Here is a 21,016-nt window from a genome sequence, read left to right as displayed (position 1 = left end):
AATCAGCCTACACACCTCAGGCAAGACGAGGAGGTAGTTACATTTTCAGAGAATTTGGTGGGGGAGGTCGGCAAGAATAAGAATAAGACTGCCATCAAAGATAAGGGAAAGAGTAAGGTGCCCTCCAATTTATCCTCAAACGTATCCTTCAAAGTTCTTTCCTCTCCCCCCCCCTCCCCCCCACCTCTTCCCCCTTCCAAACCACCAGTTCGGAATAGGTATCAGTTAAGGTCCACGATACAGAAGTTAGGAGCTGAGGTACCCGTTGCTGTTTCTACAGGTGTCATCCCAATCTCCCCGATAGGAAGAAGAAAGAGGAGTAGTAGGAGTAATATCGTGGGGGAAGTGACTAAGCAAAAGCAAAGGCAGAAGCAGAAGCTGAAGCCACTAAAGACCTGCGGGACTGTCCCCAAGCCCACCCCCTCTTTAAAGGCTTACTTTAAAATAATGGAGAAGGTGGTTGACACCCCATTAGGGGGAGGGAGTGCCCCCTGCTCCAGCTCATCAGGATCATCGGGTCCGTCTAGTCACTCTACATCAAAGGGCCCAAAAGCCATAGACCCTCAAAGTGTCAGAGATGTATCGGATCATACTTCTCCTGATATACCAGGTGTTTCTTTCGCAGTGACTCTAAAAAACAGCTACACGGTTCTGGGACAGTTAGAGGACGCGACAAATCAAGAGAGTCAGGAGAGGTCAGAGGAAGAGCTAGTGCAAGAGGATGAAATAAGAATAGAGGGAGGACCTTCTGGTCAGACGTCGGCACAGGCCACCCAGGCCAGCCCCCTATCTTCTGCAAGATCGTTAGAGACAACCCCGGACGTAGGCTTGTCACAGGTGGGAGCTCTTCTTCTAAGTCTTAGAGAGGATTTATTGACAAAACTTGATCAGAAATTTGACACATCCGAGGCCAACCAAAAAATCATTCATGATCAGTGCGCCAGTCTGGAGCAAAAACTGGTGGATGTCAGCAAACGCACTGAGGTGCTGGAGGAAGATGTCAGTTTCCTAAAAGGAGCCTCACAGAGACATCAAAGAGACATTGAGACACTAAGAGCGCGAAATAGAGACCTTCAGATGGATGTGGAAAGATTAGAAATCCACTCAAGAAGGAACAACCTGAAATTCTTAAAAATTCCGGAAGGGCTGGAAAATGGGGATGTCAAAGCCTTTATATGTAAAATCCTCAGAGAGGGCGTCCTAAAAGACAGTCCAGAAATAGATCTTGAAAGAGAGATACAAAGAGCCCACAGAGATCCTTTTAGGCAGCGCACAGGGAGGTCAGAGCCTCGAAAAATTTTGGTGAATTTTTTATCCTTTTCGGTTAAAGAATTGATTTTGAGTAAAGCTCTGAAGGAAAAATCTCTACAATTAGGTTCAGCTAACTACCTGATTCGTTCTGATGTGGGAAAGATAACAGCACAAAGGCAGTGGGAGCTGGGGAGTCGAATGCCTGATCTGAGGAGTTTAGGGGCTCAGTTGCAGATGAAGTTCCCTGCCTTTTTGAGAGTGGTTTGGAAAAACAAAACTCATAACTTTAATTCAGTACAAGAGGTCGACTCCTTCCTCATCTTGATGCGCGAAAGTACTTTCGAGGAAGATATATAAGCTTCTGAAAAGCCCCTGGGGTGTGGAGAGTAAATTTAGTTAGATTATTAGCTTTGAATCTAAGCATCACGTGTTTTCAAGGTGATAAATGGTGTGTGCAGGGTCATTGGGTCTCAGGGTGCGAGTAGATTCCAAAAATAAGGAAATAAATGGCAAAGTAAATTAGGAAGTTAGATAAGAAGGAAAAATAAAAAGAGGGTTATAATGTAAAAGAGGGAAAAAAATAAATAAATAAATAAATAAATCAATAAAAAAAAAAAAAAAAGAATTCTCTTTCAAGATAAGGGGTGTTTAACTTGTTCAACTTGGAAATAGTGGGGAACAGTGGGGAAGAGGGGATGAATTGATTAATCTATCTAGCCTTTGTCGCATGTATATAGAAAAATAATCGCATAAGGGTTTCCACCCGGAAGTCTGGTGAGCTCCCGACTGGCGACAAGATCGCCATAGGAGTAAAGGGGGGGGGGTTCCTCAGGGGAGGGGGGGAGGAGGGAGTGGAGCAGGGGAAAAAAGTAAAATAAATCCTCATATTGGTTTGAAAATAGTTCATGTTCAGGTAGGGACTTGGCTCAAAACGCTTAAAGGGATCATAGAGAATTATGGCCGATACCATAAATAGCATAAAATTTATAAGCTGGAATGTTAACGGGTTAAGGGACAGGTCTAAAGCAAGAAGGGTTATAGATTTTTTGTTCAGATCAGGGGCACATATTTGTTTATTAGAGGAGACGCATGTAGAGAGGGAAGAATGTAGTCAAATATTCGGGAGATGTGGATGGGTCCAGGATATTATTTCCTCGGGACAGAGCGGTAGTACACGGGGGGTGGCTGTGATTATTAGAGCAGGCTCAGGGATTAGGTTGATAAAACACGACACGGACATTTCAGGCAGATGGTTGATAGCTTCTCTGATGGTGGGAAGTGCCCCTTTGGTCTGCGCAGTATACTATGGCCCGAATCTAGATGCCCCGGGGGCTCTGATAAAACTTAAAACTAACTTAATAGAGACAACAGGCCCGATAATTGTAGGGGGAGATTTTAATCTTATTTTTGATAGAGATCTTGATAGAACATCGAGAGTGAAGTTTTCCCCCCCAAAAAAAAATAGTCTAGAACTTAAGAACATCATGAGGGATTTTAATTTGATGGACATTTGGAGATTCAAAAACCCAGGGGGAAGAGATTACTCTTTCTACAGTAGAAGATATGGGCACCATTCGAGGATAGATTTTTTCCTGGTAGACAAGAACCTCTCATCGGCAGTCGACTCTGTATCTTATGTCCCTGCAATTCTGTCAGACCACTCAATGGTGGAAATGGTAGTCAACATGATACAGAAAAAACATCATAGGAGATGGACACTGGATCGGACGCTGCTGCTGGAAGAAGGAGTGCGACAGGATTTAGTTACCCAGTCTGAAGAATTTTTCAGGGTCAATACAGGGTCAGCAAATAAACAAATTGTCTGGGAATCGTATAAAGCTTTCTCCCGAGGCTTATTAACAACTCTGATGATCAGGAGGAATAGACTGAGGAAAGAGAGAAGGGAAGCAAGGATTTCTAGAATCAAGCTTAAGGAACTGGAGTTACAGAGGGCATCGGCAGAGGAGTCGGATAACAGGCAAATACTTCAGAGAGAGCTCGATTGTCTGCGAGCAGAATTTCAAGCAGGGTTGGACAAGGACCTAAAGGAAAAGTGGGACATTAGTAACTTACAACAGTTTGCTTACGGTGAGAAGTGTGGACGTCTCTTGGCATGGAAGGCCCGAGCCGACAGAACAAGAAACCAGATAGACAGCTTGGTTTTATCAGATACAGGGGAAAAAACTAACAAGGATGACTGTATCAGAGAAGAAGCAAAGAGATACATGCAGTCTCTTTATGGACCTAACTCCTCTGGGGATAAGCAACAAGCAGAATCCTGGTTTGCAAATGTCCAGCTCCCTAAGTTATCTGAGATTGATTGTTCTTATCTTAGTTCAGAAATCAAAGAAGGGGAAGTCAGGGCTCAGGTGTCAAAAATGGCTAAGGGCAAAGCCGCAGGCCCAGACGGGCTCCCAGTGGAGCTGTTTAAGACCGTTTTAGAGCAGATCATAGGGGTTCTGACCCTATTATTTAACGAAGTCTTACTCAGGGGAGGACAGGTCCCCAGATCATGGGCGGAGGCAACGGTCACATTATTGTTGAAGCCAAATAAGGATCCAAGTAGGATTGAGTCCTACAGGTCCATTTCACTTCTAAATGTTGACTATAAAATATTCGCGGGGGTATTGGCTACGAGATTAGCAAAGGTAGTAAAATCTGTAGTACATTGCGACCAAAGGGGCTTCATCCCGGACAGGCAGCTCAATGAGCTGACCTTTCAAGTGGTGGCTGCAATTGATGTAGCTCAAGAAAAGAAACTGCCTCTGACCATAGTAGCAGTAGACGCTGCGAAGGCATTCGACCAAGTTGACTGGAACTATTTGTGGTTGGCGATGGAAAAATTTGGCTTTCCGACGAACTATATAACAGCCATTAAGCTTTTATACTCAGAACCAACAGCAAAGGTCCCAGTAAATGGTTCTCTGACAGAGCAGTTTCATATCTCCCGAGGCACTCGTCAGGGATGTCCCCTATCCCCTCTTTTGTTTGACTTGTATATAGAGCCCTTCGTTTGTTTATTAAGAGCCGATCCTATAATTAAACCCTTTAAGATTGCGGAAGTGGAGTTGAAGTTGGCTTTGTACGCAGATGACCTGTTAATGTATACTATAAATCCGGATGAGGCAATCCCTAGACTATTAGATCTTGCAATGGGGTTTGGTAACATTTCGGGGTACGCAATTAATGCTGAAAAGACGGAAATAATGGAATGGAAGCAGCAGTCTAGCTCGTTAGGGAAGAAGAACAAAATGAGGTACCTGGGAATTCACTTGGTTAATGAGATAGATGAAATCCCCAAAACTAATCTAGAAAGGATCATTAAAGATACAATTGCTTTATTGCAACGTTGGTCCTCTCTGCCTCTAAACATATACGGGAGAGTGAATCTCCTGAAAATGATAGTGCTCCCTAAGGTCACTTTTCTATTTAATGCCATCCCATTATCCTTTCCAGCACCCTTAATTAAAAAACTACAAGGAAAACTGGGCTCATTCATTTGGAATGCCAAAGGCCCTCGCATAGCGTGGAAGAAATTAAGAAGGGGTCTCAAGACGGGAGGACTCGCTTTTCCAGATCTAATGCTGTATTGCCACGCTTTTCATTTTAAGCATTTTAGAATTATGGCGGGTCATCTGGACCAATCATCAATGGGGCTGCTATTTTCTGTGCTATTAAAGGAGGTTCCTCAGGGTTCCAGTTTTTTTCTTTATAAGTTTGGGGACCCAAAATTCTTTAAAAAAGTAAGGTTGAAGATCTTAAGGTCAGCCTTGAAAAATTGGGTATTTGTAAGGACTAAACTAAACATCACCTATTACGCACCACAGGCACCCATATGGGACTCACCAGGCCTCCCAGCCTGCCTTAATGATCAACTGTCACTACCTTTGAAACAGGCAGGGCTGCAGAGGTGGGGAGATCTGCAGGGAGATGGCCAACTCTTAAGTTGGGACGCATTGTCCAATCTAACTAGGGGGGCCCTGACGCGGTTTAAATACTACCAATTGTCAGGCTGGTGGACAACGAGATCTGGGACACCTAATGATAATAACCCCCCTAACCCTAAATTTGATGCGGTTGCTAGAAGGGGTAAGTGGAAAAGCCAAATATCTTTTTGGTACTCGGCAATGTTAGAAGGGGAGGATGTGACGGAGGTTGAAATCAGTAAATTATGGTGTAACGCCCTCACCCCGACTAATGGGCCTCTTTTGGATTCTTGGCGCGACTCCTTCAGGGTGTTGAATGCCGTAATCAAGCCGGCTGCCTTGAAAAGGAATCACTTATACACTATGTATAGGGTCTATATAACTCCGAAGAAATTGGCAAAATTCTCAAATATGGACTACAATTGCCCAAGGTGTGGCCTCTTGAAGGCTGACGATGTTCATATGTTTATGGATTGTCCTGATTTAGCGGAATATTGGGGGAAGATAAAGGAATTTCTGGAAGAAGTCCTCTTAATGCCTATAGCACTCCCAAGGTTCACAGTCATGTTTGGGCTTGTGATGAACTATCAAGTTAATGACTTTTCCACCAAATTTGTATTTTTTATCATCCTCTTAGCAAGGCGCGAGATTTGCAGGGCATGGAAAGATCCAACTCCCCCAACCTTTGCTAATTGCCTGAGGCAGATTATGTTAACTTGTAAATCAGATGTGGCATGCGATCCCAGAAGCTTGACGAATGTGTGGGCAGCCTTGGTGGCATGGCAAGCTCGATGATTGGTTTTCCAATGATTTGTCTGGAGCCCTGCTGGTTCCCCGTACTCCTAAGTAGCAAAGGGCGCACACGGATCGGTGAAAGAAAAAGAGTTTGGAGGGGAAGGTAGTGGCTACTTGAGGGTGCGGGCAAACCAACTTGCATCAGGCCAAAACCAACGAGGGTCAGTACAGAACGGCCAGCAGTGCATGGAGGAGCCAGTGTCCCATCAAGAGTTCCATCTGTGATATATGAGGATTACCAAAAAAAAAAAAAAAAAAAAAAAGAACATAGAAATTGGCATTTGGTTGTTATGTTTTAAATTACATTTTAATACCTGCTAAACAATTTCATTGTATTCTTGTTACCTATAATTTGTCTGTTTACTGGTTTTATAATAGACTGTGTAATTGCCACTATGCTTTAAATGACATTTTAAAATATGCTAGAATGTTTATTTTATTTATGTTACTTATCATGTGTCTGCTTGCTGTTTTTATAATATTCGGACAAATGATTTCGGCCTTAAACAGGACCCTATCACTGTCATAAATAATCTTCCCATCACAGCTGAAGAACAAACCCTGACTTTGTGGATCACATCACCATCATCGAAATTGCTGCTACTATAAGGCCCATCAACTCAAGACTGCCAAATTGAGCTTTGCTCCCACCATGCCTGCATCAAAGGACTCCAACCAATCTGTGTTCCACTAACACTCATCCTCAATGGCTCCACTGACTCAGCCACATTTCCAGGCACCACTGAAATGTCACTCAAGAAACCAACTGCTGACCCAGCCACACTTTCCATCTACTGACCCATCTCCCTCCTCCTATCGCCAGCAACAGTCTTAGAGAAACTAATCAACCAACGCCTCACTGACCATCTCAGCAACCACCAGCTCCTTGACGCCATGCTGTCATGATTAAGGCCCAACCACATAATAGCACTCATCACCACCAAAGCCTACATCTAAATGATCCTTGACAGAGGAGACACAGCAGCAGTCATGTTCCTGGACCTCTCATCAGCATTTGACATGGTTTCACATCCATCCACTTTAGGTGCCTGCAAGTACCCACTTTCCACTGCATCTGCTCCTTCTTAATCGCTAGAATACAAGTGGTCAGCCTTTCTTCTGACTACTTAGAAGCCTGAAAACTCATCCGTGAAGTCCCTCAAGGTTCATCGTTAAGCCCCACCCTCTTCAACATATACATGATCCCTCTGGCCAACTTCATCTATGCACACATCAACATGCTCCACTATAATGATGACACACAACTCATACTTTTCCTCTAAATAAGACCCCCAACGCAAGACACCACCTGCATGACCAAAGTCACTAAGTGGATGAAAGTCAACTGTTTCTAACTCAACGCAGACAAAACAGAATTAGTGATCTACCGCAGGAACACCTCACCATGGTACTGCATCTGGCAGCTAGCCAAACTCGGACCCACACCCAGCACCAGTGCCAGAAACCTCTGAATAATTATTGACAGCAAACTGGATTTGACTACACAAGTCAACTGCGTACCTGAATCCTGATTCTACAACTTGAAGATGCTGAGGAAAATCTTCAATCGCTCCCAAGAAACACTTAAAAACCTGTTACTCAGGCCCCTGTCATCAACAAAGGAGGCTTTGGTAACACACTCGATGCCAGGATTACCAAGCAACTCACTAGAAGACTTCTAAACCATCCATAACTCAGCAGCCAGACTCATCCTCAACCTCCAAAACAGAATGTGCACCACACCACACCTCAGGAAGCTCCATTGGTCTCAATGCATAAACAATCTCATTTCAACTGTTCACACACACATTCAAGACACTACACAACTTAGGTCGATCTAACCTGAACAATCACATCTCCTTTCACCTACCACCCAGATACCTCCACTCCACAGGACAAAACGAAGGATCATTTAGCCTTTTTTTTAGATGGCATAAAGTGTAACACTGATTGCTCAATTTGGCATTCTGTTGTGAAACAAAATGTATACCCCAAAGTGGTTGTTGTCTCTGTGACACACACGGTTGTATTCTCAATCTTTTGAAACACTGCATTGGGCTTTGAAATGAATGACAATGTATCAAATATTACATATTAAATTTATTTAATAAGATGTTTATTTTTTACACTGTAAATGACAATAAAAATTCAAAGAAATAAAAAAATAACTTCAATGCATGTTGATTTATCAAAAAACATTTGAAAATTAGTTTTATTAGCCTTTCATTTTTTTTTACTGGAAACCCCTTCTCTGACCACCTTAGTCCCTCTACCCAAAATGCCTCTACACTGACGGGTTCAACTAAAGCCCCTAGAACTTCTTCTTTGCAGCGGCGAGTGTTTCCACTTCCTTCATGAAGCGAAGGCAAAGCTCCTCCTGCCAAGGCAGAGCCACACACTGCACAGATAGAGGCAGTCCCACACCACTCTCTATAGCCTGTAAGAGAAAGAAAGAGGAGCATAACTAATATGAGGGAAACAAAATGAATTAAGAGCCGTAGTCAAAAAAGATGATCCAGAGAAGAAAGTAGAACATATATCAAGTAGCCGAGCATCAACAGCAGCAACAAAAAAGTTTGCAGGACTGATATACAAAGTATAAATTGTCAATTACTTAAGGATAGCATAAGAAAAAACTATGCAGGTGGCAAGCGGGTAAGTTCAGGGCAGATTTAAGCAAATCACCCCACAAATGAACAGCAACAAAATAACAGAATATTCCTACTGAACCATATACGTTCCTAGATGCAACCCATCTGTTTCATGTGTCGCTGCTTGGACATTCCACTCTGAACTCGACCAAGCAGTAAGACACCACACATGTTCTTCCTTAACAAAAGAAACAATACTCTAGGGTAAGACTAAAACCAATTTGAAGAGAAAAGAAAGGCTAAATGAAAAGAACACCCAGTAAAACCCTGAAAACCACCAAAAAAGTGCAAATAATAACTCCATTTGTGATATAAACTCTTAAATATTCTGGTTAAATACTGAGTGAAGTTATTCAAGTTGAGATATACTTTAACAGATACACAGTTCTCAAAGCATATTTCCCAATATTACCAGTGCCCCTCCCTTGAGATTCCCCCAAGTCACCACCAGCTGCCTGACACCCCAAACCAGTCAGGCACCCCACAAACTTCCAACTGTCTCTCTTGTCTTTCTTTTTCATCATTATGCACCAAAATCCAACCTAAAATTCACAGTATCTGATCATCTATTTTTATAGCTTTCAAGATTTCTTAATAATTGCCATGGGATTATTAAATTTGGACCAACTCAAAATACCTGGTGGTGCTCTAATCTCAACACAAACTCCCACAACCACACTTCGGGCCAAATGTATGAAGCGTTTTCCCATTCACAAATGGGTCAATTCGCAGAATTGGCCTGTTTGCGAATGGGAAAAAGCCTTATGGGATCTATCATCCCAAAAGGCCATAGCAAAATAAGGAATGAAAAATTTGCGATTCCCTCTTCTGCAAATGCATTTAAGGAATCGTGATTCCATAAATGCAATTTTGGAAGCACCCAAAATTTGTGATCTAGCCTTAGGGAATCGCAAATTACCACCAACTTCACGTTGGTTGTAATTTGCAATTTCCTAGAAAAACTTACTTTTTTGAATTTTTCTAAGTGCCATGTGGTGCGCATACGTGCCACATGTGCACACATACATATTTCAGGGATGCTAAAGGGTGTCCTATTGGCATCCGCGAAATTGCATGCGCATTTTGAGAGTACCTATTGTGTACTCGGCAATTTGCGCATGCAATTCCCATTCAATTCCCATTCATTTTTATGGGCCTCTGGCCCATAAAAATGAATTGGGAGCCATTCCTTATTTGCGACTCACAATTTGCGACTCGCAAATAAGGAAGGAATAGGAATCATTATTTTGATAACGAAACCTACGTACATTGCATTTTGTGAGTCCTTCATAGCGAATCTGTAAAATTTGCTATTAAGGAATCACAAAATACATTTAATTTTTTCAAAGAAACTTTATTTCGGTCAATGTGACCTAAAATAGCGCCGCAGCTAAAAACATTCATTTGTGCAAATTACATTGAAGAGTTTTTTAAACGTGACATTTCGAGACGATTAAATACACTATAAGCTTGATTTAACAATTACATTGATTCCATATTAAAAAGAACGGGAAGCAGCAAGAAAGTACAGTCTGACACCTACACATACATATTAGTGGAAAGTGCATACTGCAATAAATAAATGAATAATTTAGATAAACAACTTTGATAAAAAGCAACGGGAAAACCCTTCAGTATAAAACTATATACTATGTTACAGATGGAGATTATGCCAGATAACAATAATAGCTTTATCATTTTCTATAGCTTATCCAATGGATCATTAGATGCTTTAAAAAAAAACCTTCAGGTGCACCACATAGAAAACAGAAATCCTGCAACTGAGTAGACAACCGGGATACTGAGGTCATACTTAAGTATCCTAAACACCTCAAGGCAACAATTACTACCCAGGTTCCTGCAAATCTGCACCAGCCATCTTTTCCTCGCTTTATGGTTGCCGGGGAAACTAAAGAAGACATGGAGCACCGATTCTTCAGAGTGATCACATGCAGGATACCGGACCGCATTTTGATCTCTCCACTTTAATGTTAAACATCAAAGTGGCAGTACCCCAAATCTAAATTGTAAATAGAGCTTTCTTGCAGTCACACGTTTAATAAGATCTAGCAATACAATAGGGAGCCAAAAGGGAAATAAGGGCACTATAGGGATAGCCCTCCACTCATTAAGCATCAATACCAAAAAATCCCTGTACCCTAGGCTCGGATTAGTATTCATCTAATGAGGCATATCACTACGCTGGAAGTTATCCAATTTAATTCCTACGCACCCGCCTACTAGAACTTTGAGTTAGGCGTTTATCTTCAAATGCCAAACCGTCCAAAACAAATCATTGTTTCTTTGAACATAAAAACAAGGGGGGAGAATCCAGAACTGCTTTTGAACTCGACACGACCACCAGTGACTGCTCAACTGAGACAGTACACAATCCCACACAGAACCACACGTGTTGTGTGCAGACAGACAGGTGCAAGACAAAACCATCCAAGGAATCACTCCTTGGTACAGAAAAAGTGATTAAAATCAGCAGTCACACCAAAGTTACAAATTTATTATTAGTTATGGTGTGTGCCGGTGAATTAAAAAGGCTGGTAGCTTAATATCGCATACCAATACCCATAGCCAACATGTTTCACTGCCCTACAAACATATCAGCAGATTCATCAGGGCTCACCACTTGGTCACTGCACCAGTATTGGACATCATCATAGTGGAAACCTTATCCAGCCATATCCTCTCATACCAGCTGGAAGAGGAAGAGACTTTTCTGTCGATTGTATCATCAATCGTACACACGGGCAAAGTCTCTTCCTCTTCCAGCTAGTATGAGAGGATATGGCTGGATAAGGTTTCCACTATGATGATGGTTCTGTTTCTTTGGACACTTTATTTTGAGGAGGTAAGGCGACCGATGATGAAAAAGGGGCAAGAAACTGGTAAACATCTGCCAAACGGCCCGAGGGTGTTCTCCCGTGCGGTGCCTTCCTCCTCACCACACATTTTTTACAACTTTTATGTCTGTTTTTGTTTTAAGTGTGGGATTGTGTACTGTCTCAGTTGAGCAGTCACTGGTGGTCGTGTCGAGTTGAAAAGCAGTTCTGGATTCTCCCCCCTTGTTTTTATGTTCAAAGAAACAATGATTTGTTTTCAACGGTTTGGCATTTGAAGATAAATGCCTAACTCAAAGTTCTAGTAGGCGGGTGCGTAGGAATTAAATTGGATAACTTCCAGTACAGTGATATGCCTCATTAGATGAATACTAATCCGAGCCTAGGGTACAGGGATTAATAAGATCTAGGCCCACATGCATCAAGCATTTTTGGAGTCGCAAACGGTGCGATTCCTTAAAATCGGCCGTTTGAGATTCCAAAAGTGCTGTTTGGGATGCATCATGCTATTTTAGAAATCGCAACTTTTTTGCGATTTCTAAAATTGCGATAGCATATAAGAAATCGCAATTTTGCGATTTCTTAAAGGCTATGCATCATTTCCCAAAAATGTGCGATTTTTCAAATTGGAAGTGCAAATTACCACGAAGTTCAACCTCGTGGTAATTTGGGAAATTGTTTAAAAATGCACAAAAATGCATTTTTTAAACTGTTAAGTTACAGACACACATGTCCTTAGGACATGTGTGTATGTAACTTCTACTGAAAAGTAAATTTCATGGGTGCAGGGGGGGTCATTTAGACACCCCTCTCCACCCTTGAAATGGATTGATGAATTGCGATTTCAAATAGCGAATTCGGAATTCCCATTGATTCCTACGGGCATTTTGGCCCATAGGAATGAATGGGAATTGCGAATTCGCAATTTGAAATTTGCATTTTTTATGCGATTTGGTAAAAATAGCGATTTTTACCGAATTGCATAAAAAATGAAAAAATAATCATGCATAGGCTTTTGCGATTTCTAAATTGCGAATCGCTATTTTTCACAATTTAGAAATGGCAAAAGCCGATATTGATGCATGTGGGCCCTAGCACCTTCTCAAAGTTGGCACTGTCTTTTATTTCTAGAAAAGCTTTGGTTAGTTTACCTGTTTTAGAACTTGTGTGAAGTAGGGCCATTCTATAGTTCTCATAATAAGCCTTCATTTGGTTCCTAGAAATTAGTAAACAGGCCAACTCCGGTTCAGCCCAGCCATCCCCCAGGCCCATGTCTGTTAACAAATGTTTAATATGGGCAAACCAGGGAATATTAACAGCAACCCTTGTCTTCAGAACTTCAGACAATTCTTACCTGTAGGGCAGAACTTCAGGAGTAGTCCACAGGCGGCACCAGTACAGTAAGGGTTTAAGACTCAACACCTCTGCTATTGCCATTAATCCTGCGTCTAATCGCAGTGGGATTAACGGGGTGCTGGGTGGGAGCCTAAACAAATGTCTAATGTACTGGTTCTCCACCTGTGATAGCGGCTCAGTGTTAAGATGACCCCCAGCTCTGCACCACATAGTGTGCCCCCACGTGCCTGGGCCCTGTAGATTTCTAACGCCGGCCTAACAGCTCTCCTGCCTGACTTACTAGAAAGCTTCATAATGCCCCCTGATGACTGAGCCAGTTTTAATGTCGACTTCACAATGTGGACCCCCAAATCAATAGATTCAGTAATGGTGATGCCTTAATAAATGAAGGATGAAACTCTTTCGAGGGGTCTACCATTAAGTGAAGGGTTTGGACGGGTGCTCTTTGGACTATTAAACACCATGAATTTCGTTTATTGTAGATTTATTTCGAAGCCTCTTTCCCTACAGAATAACTGAAATCTATCCAGAACCCTTTGAATCCCCATAGGTGATTTAGCTACCAGAAAGGTTTCATCGGCGAACATCATTGCTGAAATTCTACGTGAGGCTAATTCTGGGGCATATAAGTCTCTTTCTATTGTCAGGGCATCAATCAGGCCATTAATATAAAGGCTAAACAAAGTTAACACAAGAACGCAGCCCTGGCGTACGCTACGTTTAATAGGTATGAGTGCTGTGAGTTTTCAGTCCTTGCCATATCTAATTTGCGCGTAGTTATTTTCATGTAAGCGCCTAATAAGCTGGATTAGATACACAGAAACCCCCATCTCACATAAAACTGACCACAATTTTTCCCTTGGCACCAGGTCAAAAGCTGACCTCAGGTCTACAAATATCCTCTTCAAATAAACTGTCAAGGAACAGGCCCTCAAGGGGCTCGAACTGGCCGTTAAAGTCCCCTCCTACGATGACCATTTGTTTTGAAGCGGTGGCACATAAAAATGTATTTAATTCCTCCACAGTAGTGGACTCTTTACCCATAGCGGTAGGTCTTGAGTACACATTAATTAAAACAATCGGGATTTAGAAGGAAACTGCAGTAGGACACACAATATATCAATAGAGCCTGTATCGAGTTGCACAGCTGTAGAACCCAGGTGAACACCTACCCATGTGGTTAGGCCCCCTGACGGTCCCCCTACACTCCTGATGTTGCCGGAATGCTAAAGGAGGCGTAACCCAATTTGGTTACCTTTCCTCTTGCCCATGTTTCTTGGAACATGCATATGTCATGTTGGCTAATAAAGGATGCCCAATCAGGGTCATCTAGTTAATTATTGATACCTGCAACGTTCCAAGATAAGACCCGTGTAACCTGACAGTTATGTGTATTTTTATTAGCAGTTTCCATGGTCTGAATGTTCATTGTCACTCTTCCTATTTCTGGGACTACCTGCTCTAATATCCCTTCTGATGTAGACTGTTGGGAACTTTCAATCTGGGCTAAACAACCCTCATTGAGGTTGCTGCTTCGGGAGCCACTCATGCTCCCTCCGACCAGGCCTTCCACACTTTGAGGATGTAGCCCTATAGGGCATCCCTTATATTCATAATCTGTAGACACAGAGGATGTTACTCCCTGGGTAATTTCGGGGATTTTCGTTAGTCAATCCACCCCATCTAGGGGGCTGAACCTGTTCCCGGTGAGGATATTAAAAATGGGTTGATTTCTCCAGTTTTGACCTATGTTTGGGAATACAAAATTGTTGTGCACAGGTCTTCCCAACTGCTGATGGTAATCAAACTGCTGAAGTATATTAGAGGGGTAAAAAAAAAAGAATATTACCCTTATTCCTCCCATACTCCGTTGCTAGGACTCTTTCAGTCATCATTGGGTTTCTAAAATTAATGACTATACAATTTCCTTGTATGTACTTGTGTAGTCCGCCAATCCAACCCACCCTTCTTGTAGATAACATCTCTTTGATGTTTTCATATCCAAAATCGCTATGGTTTGCTAACCAGTGGACACATTTGTACTTTAATTCTTGAAGGGATTCTGTCTGTCCCTTTCCTAATTCGGGTACACCCGCCAAGATTAGTACATAAGGAGTTGAAGAAAGGGGAAGATTTACGGACAATATGTCTTATCATTAGGCTAACGTACTGGTTGCGTTTCTTCCAACACCTGGCCATGATTAGTGTGAGTTTCCCCTAATCTTTTAGACGCTAGTGTATGTTTATTTGTTACATTTATTTTGTTTAAGGAAGACTTTGCTGTACTTATTTCATTATGCTCCCTAACCTGTTGTACACAATCTGAATTTACATTTATGTTTAATGAAGGCGCTCTTACATGCGGAATAGAACAGTGTCTGTCTACTGGGTGGCTATTGGTGGCCTGCTCACTTGTCATGATATCAGAGGTAATGTTGGTCTTAGTTATCTCCCTTGATTTTAACCCTTCGTTCAGAATTGCATTCAGCCCTTCTAACCTTTCTAATATAGGTCTGAGCTCCTCCTTAATGACGGCTCTCATTTGGAGCTGAAGATTAGACACCAACGGTGTTTCTGCCTAACTGAATTGGAGCACTACAATTCGGAGACTCCGTGCTCATTGTGTCATTAGATAGCTCTGTTGATAGGGCTTCTATTTCACACGAAGGGCTGAGATTCAACGATTCAAATTCTAGATTTGGTGTGATGGATAAGCGCCTCTCGGTCCGTTCTATTTCTGAGGCCACTGCTCCGAGGGCTTTCTCCAACATCCTATCTATAAATGTGGGCTTAGCGCTAGGTTTGGGCGGAACTGGGATTTGTTTTTTGACCGCACAAGCCCTTTTGCCCATCTTTAGAGCTTCCGGATATTAAAGGGAGTAGACTATGCACACCAATATAATATAGAATTACGATCTTCACACACAAAGATTTCGCCGTATCCTTAATAGGCCCTTGTGGGTGCCAGAAGTGTAAATGGATTAGTCCTGCGGGATTTCAATCTTAATACAATGTTAAAAGGCAACAGCACCTTTTTGTCCAAGGCCCTCTTTGCAAATGTCAGGGAAATAGCCCGACCCAGCCTCTTCCGGCCCCTGACGGCCACAGACGGCCCGCCCTTTGCCCGGGCTTAGCCAGGCACCCGCCTGCGCGCGTCCCGGGAAACTGCACGGGACTAAATACCCCCGATGATGATGTGGGAGGGGCTGTCGGTCTGCTCACGGCCCCGCTGGTTCCGGGGGCTTCGAGTCCTGGTGCTTTCCCCCAACTGCCGGTGCACGCTGGCTGCCAAAGCAACAAACACACACGAAGCGGGAGACGCGAGTTGTTAATGTAGCCCCCGTTGATGGTGTGGGAGGGGCTGTCGGTCTGCTCACGGCCCCGCTGGTTCCTGGGGCTTCGAGTCCTGGTGCCTGCCTCCAACTGCCGGTGCACGCTGGCCACCAAAGCAACAAACACACACGAAATACAATGGTGATACATCTGCCCTTTCGCTCCTTAACACTCTTGCTAATTGTATCTATTCCTTCATGATTTTATTAAGTCTTTCTATCACCCCATTTGTCTCTGGATGGCACAACACTCATTCCTTATCCACCTCTCTAGGGGCCATATTATCAAGCAAGGGCGATACATTATGGCTGCTTTTATCAGCAGGAAACTGCAGCTAAAGGAGTGATAATCGGCTTGGTGATATGCCCTTGTGAATTGGCATAGAAGCCCAGGTTCTGGTCTTTACCTGGGCTTCTATGGGAATTCCCATGGGCATATTATCAAGCCCATTATCGCCACTTTAGCAGCAGTTTCCTGCCGATAAAAGCAGTGATAATGCTGGTCAGTCTCGCTCGCGGCTGCAGAGACAAGGGACGGCTGGAGCTGCGCTGAGACCATGGGACTAATCAAATGAGTGCCCCTCAATGCCGGTCGGTCTCGCTCACCACTGCATAGTCGTGAGACGGCCAGAGCTGCGCTGTGGCCGCGAGGCGAAACTGGTGACCGCAGGCTGCTGCAGGCTGTGGGCAAGTGGGGCAAGTGCACCTGGTGCCTCTCAGACCCCGTCAAGCCTGCCTCTACGGGGCGGTCGCGCCGACTCTCAGGATTTGCAGCATCCGCTGGCCAATCCCACCTCGCCCCGCTGAAGTTGCGGGAGGCAGATGCTGTGCTGGATAGAACAACACTGGGGCTGCGGGCTGATTAGTGAGGATTTGTGAAGATGCTACCTTGACCCTGACGAGCCCCCTTTGCTCAGGATTTATTGCTCCGTCGACGCTCGTGAGCGCCCAAGCCCGGTAAGGAGACTGCATTGCCTTCTGCGGCCCGGTCTCTATATCGCGCACTAATCGGCACTTCTGGGTGAGCGCCTAAGCCAGTCCCGAGGTCCGTGCTGCCCCGCTATGTGCTCTGTGACCGCATACACCAGAGGCTGCATCAGCATGTAGCGGTCCCCGCCCCGCGGGTGTTCGCTTGCACCATGACCATTGTTTACCTCCCTGTTCTGGATCTGGTTGATGGCAACAGTTCTTTCGCTCTTCTCCCATATTGGTTAATGTCCAGATGATCTAACCACTTTCTTGCTGCCTGGCCCTAACATGGCGGCTTCTGAGCCTACCCGGCTCAGCCATCTTAAAAAATATGGTATGTGCAACCGATTCTCCATTTTCCTGGGAGCCTGAAAATGACTCCACATGCCCCTCCCCATAAAAAGTGAAAGAAGACTGCCCCAAAGCATTCATAGGAATAGAAAGAGGACTGATCAATCTCTCTGTCCTCTCATATCCCTCCTCAGGGAAAGCGAAAGAGGATTGCTCAAAGTGTATCTGGGACTATTAAATGAGGACCACTTGAGCTTCTGTAGCTGCCATCCTGGCATTGTTTTTAAATCGGTCCTAGTACTCCTTTTGTTCTGAAGCTCTGGACCCTTACTACATTGTGCACCCTTAGAGGGGGCAACGCATTGTGGCATCATTGTGCACTCTTTAGATTAGCCTAGCTCATAGGGCAGATCTTTGTGGGCACTTTGACCGACCACATACCTCACTACTATAAACCGACCCCCTGGGCAAGAGCATCCACACTCTCCCCAACATGGCAGGACCTGGCGTGACCCCCACGGACGACAGCTCCTACAACTTTATCTATCCTCCCAACCTCTCCAAAACGGATGCTAAATCCTTCAATCACTCCATCCTGAAAAGGCATCCTGAGACCCTAGTTTCCGACCTTCGCTCCAGCGCACAATCATTAATGACCTTATCTTCTACTCCAGGAGAACGTCGCTCTGGCGCAAAACATTCTTGAATCTCCTCAACGTACATAATACTAGGAAAATTCCACACTGCAACAAACTCACAATCGCACCATCTGCAAACATGCGTGCTGACCTCACCATCACCATCACAAAAACGGCATCATCCTGATCCAAGCTCCACCTACAAATTTGCGGACATCTTCTCTCTCCTTAAAAAATATGTGCACAACCCCCCTCATCCTCGCTCCCCCCCACCCTCCCCTGCAAAATCCACCAAGGGAACATACCCTTTCTACATCCATCCATGACAGGGCTCCCAACACAGGTCAACAGAGCCCCCCTACCATGTATCCAGCGCTTACCAACTCCAACGTGCCCCTACCCCTGACCTCCAACCTACATTCTCATCCCTCTCCTATGGATACTGATAACCCCCCTTGGTCCAACCCTCCAGACATCCTGGCCCATCTACCCGGCCACCAGCACAAGCCACCAGAAGTCTCCCCAAACCTTCAACCTCAAATCCTTTCTATTGCGGAGGTATTGAAACTCACGACTCTGGCCAATCTAGCTTCCTTACGGGACCTATTGCACTCTCCACCAGTTCTGTCCCCATACCATTGGCACCCTACCAGCAAAAGCACCCCTCTTTTATGGATTTGGACACTCTCCACTGCAAAACTACCGAATTAACCTTGAGCATCCACAATTCCATTATGGACCTAAAGAACGTCCTGCACCTCACCAAGCTCTCAATCTCGATCAGGATTTCGCAGAACTCTACCTCCCACTTCCTCCTCTGAGCCCCTTCGCCACCCCTTCCTCTAACTCTGAGACACTTGCGCCCTCACAGACAACCCTGCCACTTCACAGAGGAAGAAGTACTGGCCCTCCTCCAAGCCTACAAACCTACTCCTGGAACATCTAGCCCTCTGGAGCTCTCGGAGGAAGAAATTGTGGACTTCCTCATTAGCTATGAAACCTTATGCCCTCTGACCTGAGGAAAGAACAACCTATACGTACAGTTGCAAGCAACCCCTACAGATCAGCTACTCTCCACAACAGAGGGGTAGGCAACAGCAACCTAGCGCTAGTCCAAACCTCTACTACTAGTCATGACATGCATCCTGTCCCCCCTTTATCCGGTATCCTTATCAACTGCCGCCCTTGGAAAAGCATGCCTCTGATGTCGCCAATCTCATCCTGAACCTAAATGCAGACTTAGCGATCTTGACTGAATCCTGGCTAAATGAATCTTCCTCGCCCCGCCTAGACCTTCTAGTTCTGCCCAACTATCACATCGTAAGGCTGGACAGGCAATCAGGAAAAAAAGGGGGAAGGCATTGCCTGCATCTATCGCCCCAACCTCCCTATCACTGAACTTCTGCCCAAACCTACAGACTCTTGTGACTATCTTGCTCTCTCCGTCTGCAGCAACACCATCCTTTAGTGCAGACTGCACATCCCTTACCACCCCCCAGGCAAGAATGACACCTACACAGACTACTTCATGGATATCATCACTGCCAAGGCCTCCCATAACTCCAATGACATTTTCCTTAGCGACATTAACTTGCACTGGTACGACCCCAAGGACCTGCAGGTCAACGCCATCACAGACTGCTTGGCTGACCAAGCCCTTACCCAAGCCTGCTCTCTCCCTACTCACTTGAAAGGTGCCAGTCTATACTCGATCATCTCCAAGGAATCTGCGGTCAAGCTCATCTCCATAGATTCTTGCGACTGGTCTAACCACCATGCTATCACCTTCCTCATGCCCGGCACTCACAAGACATGGACACCGCAACCGGTGATCCCCAAAAGATGGATCAGAGACACCAAGAACCTTGACCATGAGAAATTGGCTGACCTCCCCCCTCCTCTAAATCTCACCACGGTCGACAACCTCACTGAACATTATTCCGCAACTATATCCAACATTATTTATGCCCTTGCTCCGCTAAAACTAAAAAGAACCCAGATCCAAGACAGGAACCCCTGGTTCAACAGATCCCTCAACAATGAGAAGAGGTCCCTCTGGCAAACAGAACCGAATTCTAAAAAACACCCATCAGCCGCCCATCTTAAACTTCTCCGCCAGGCCAGACACACCTATAACAAGAAAATCCTTAAATCTAAAAAAGATTTCTTCAGAACTGCACATCAGTCTTGACCCTGTGCCTCATGGGTACAGTACTGCCCGAACTGCCAGGCCAGGTCCTCCCTGGACTGGAAACAGCATTCTAGGACAGGTTTTGGGGTTTCACCCCTCATCAGCCAGGATAGCTTGACTCCAGAGGCATGGAGAGCACGGGACACACATCTGAGCATGCCCATCCCATTCGGGGTGACAAATGCAAAAAGCCATTCCAGTTTGAACCCAGCCATATGCAAATAAGTCTTGACCCTGTGCCTTACTGCCAGGCCAGGTCCTCACTTGACTGGAAACAAGTATCCTAGGACTAGTTTCGGGGTTTCACCACTCATCAGCCAGGATAGCTTGACTCCAGTGGCATGGAGAGCACGGGACACACGTCTGAGCATGTCCATCCCACTCGGGGTGACAAATGCAAAAAGAACATTTGATGAATAGAATGCAGAACAATGTCATACATTCACGGCAATACAGAGATGTGGGACTAAATCCGTCACTTTTTTGTTCACCATGCCATTCCAGTTTGAAACCAGCCACACGCAAATCAGTCTTTACCCTGTACCCTATAGGTTCAGGCCAGCCCGAACTGCCAGGCCAGGTCATCCCTGGACTAGAAACAAGCATCCTAGGAACGATTTCATGGTTTCACCCCTCATCAGCCAGGATAGCTTGACTCCAGTGGCATGGAGAGCACAGGACCCATGTCTAGGCATGCCCGTCCCACTCAGGGTGACCAATGCAAAAAGACTAATTGTTGGACAAAATGCAAAATAATGTCATAC

The 21,016-nt window shown here is 44.6% G+C and overlaps 1 protein-coding gene across 1 annotated transcript in view; it reads right to left on the bottom strand.

The window, feature by feature from the left end:
* Positions 1-8,054: 8,054 nt before the first annotated feature.
* Positions 8,055-21,016, bottom strand: part of LOC147747110 (vitamin D3 hydroxylase-associated protein-like) — a 394,497-nt gene continuing 381,535 nt past the window's right edge. Inside the window, exon 15 of the mRNA XM_086952361.1 lies at positions 8,055-8,409. Coding sequence (XP_086808487.1) covers positions 8,284-8,409 — 126 coding nt within the window. The 3' untranslated portion in view covers positions 8,055-8,283. The remainder of the gene's footprint in view (positions 8,410-21,016) is intronic.

This window comes from Lissotriton vulgaris, chromosome 1_1 (assembly GCF_964263255.1).
Source record: "Lissotriton vulgaris chromosome 1_1, aLisVul1.2, whole genome shotgun sequence".
NCBI lineage: Eukaryota > Metazoa > Chordata > Amphibia > Caudata > Salamandridae > Lissotriton > Lissotriton vulgaris.
The sequence above is the reverse complement of the archived record's forward strand: the minus strand, read 5'-3'. Positions and strand labels throughout refer to the sequence as shown.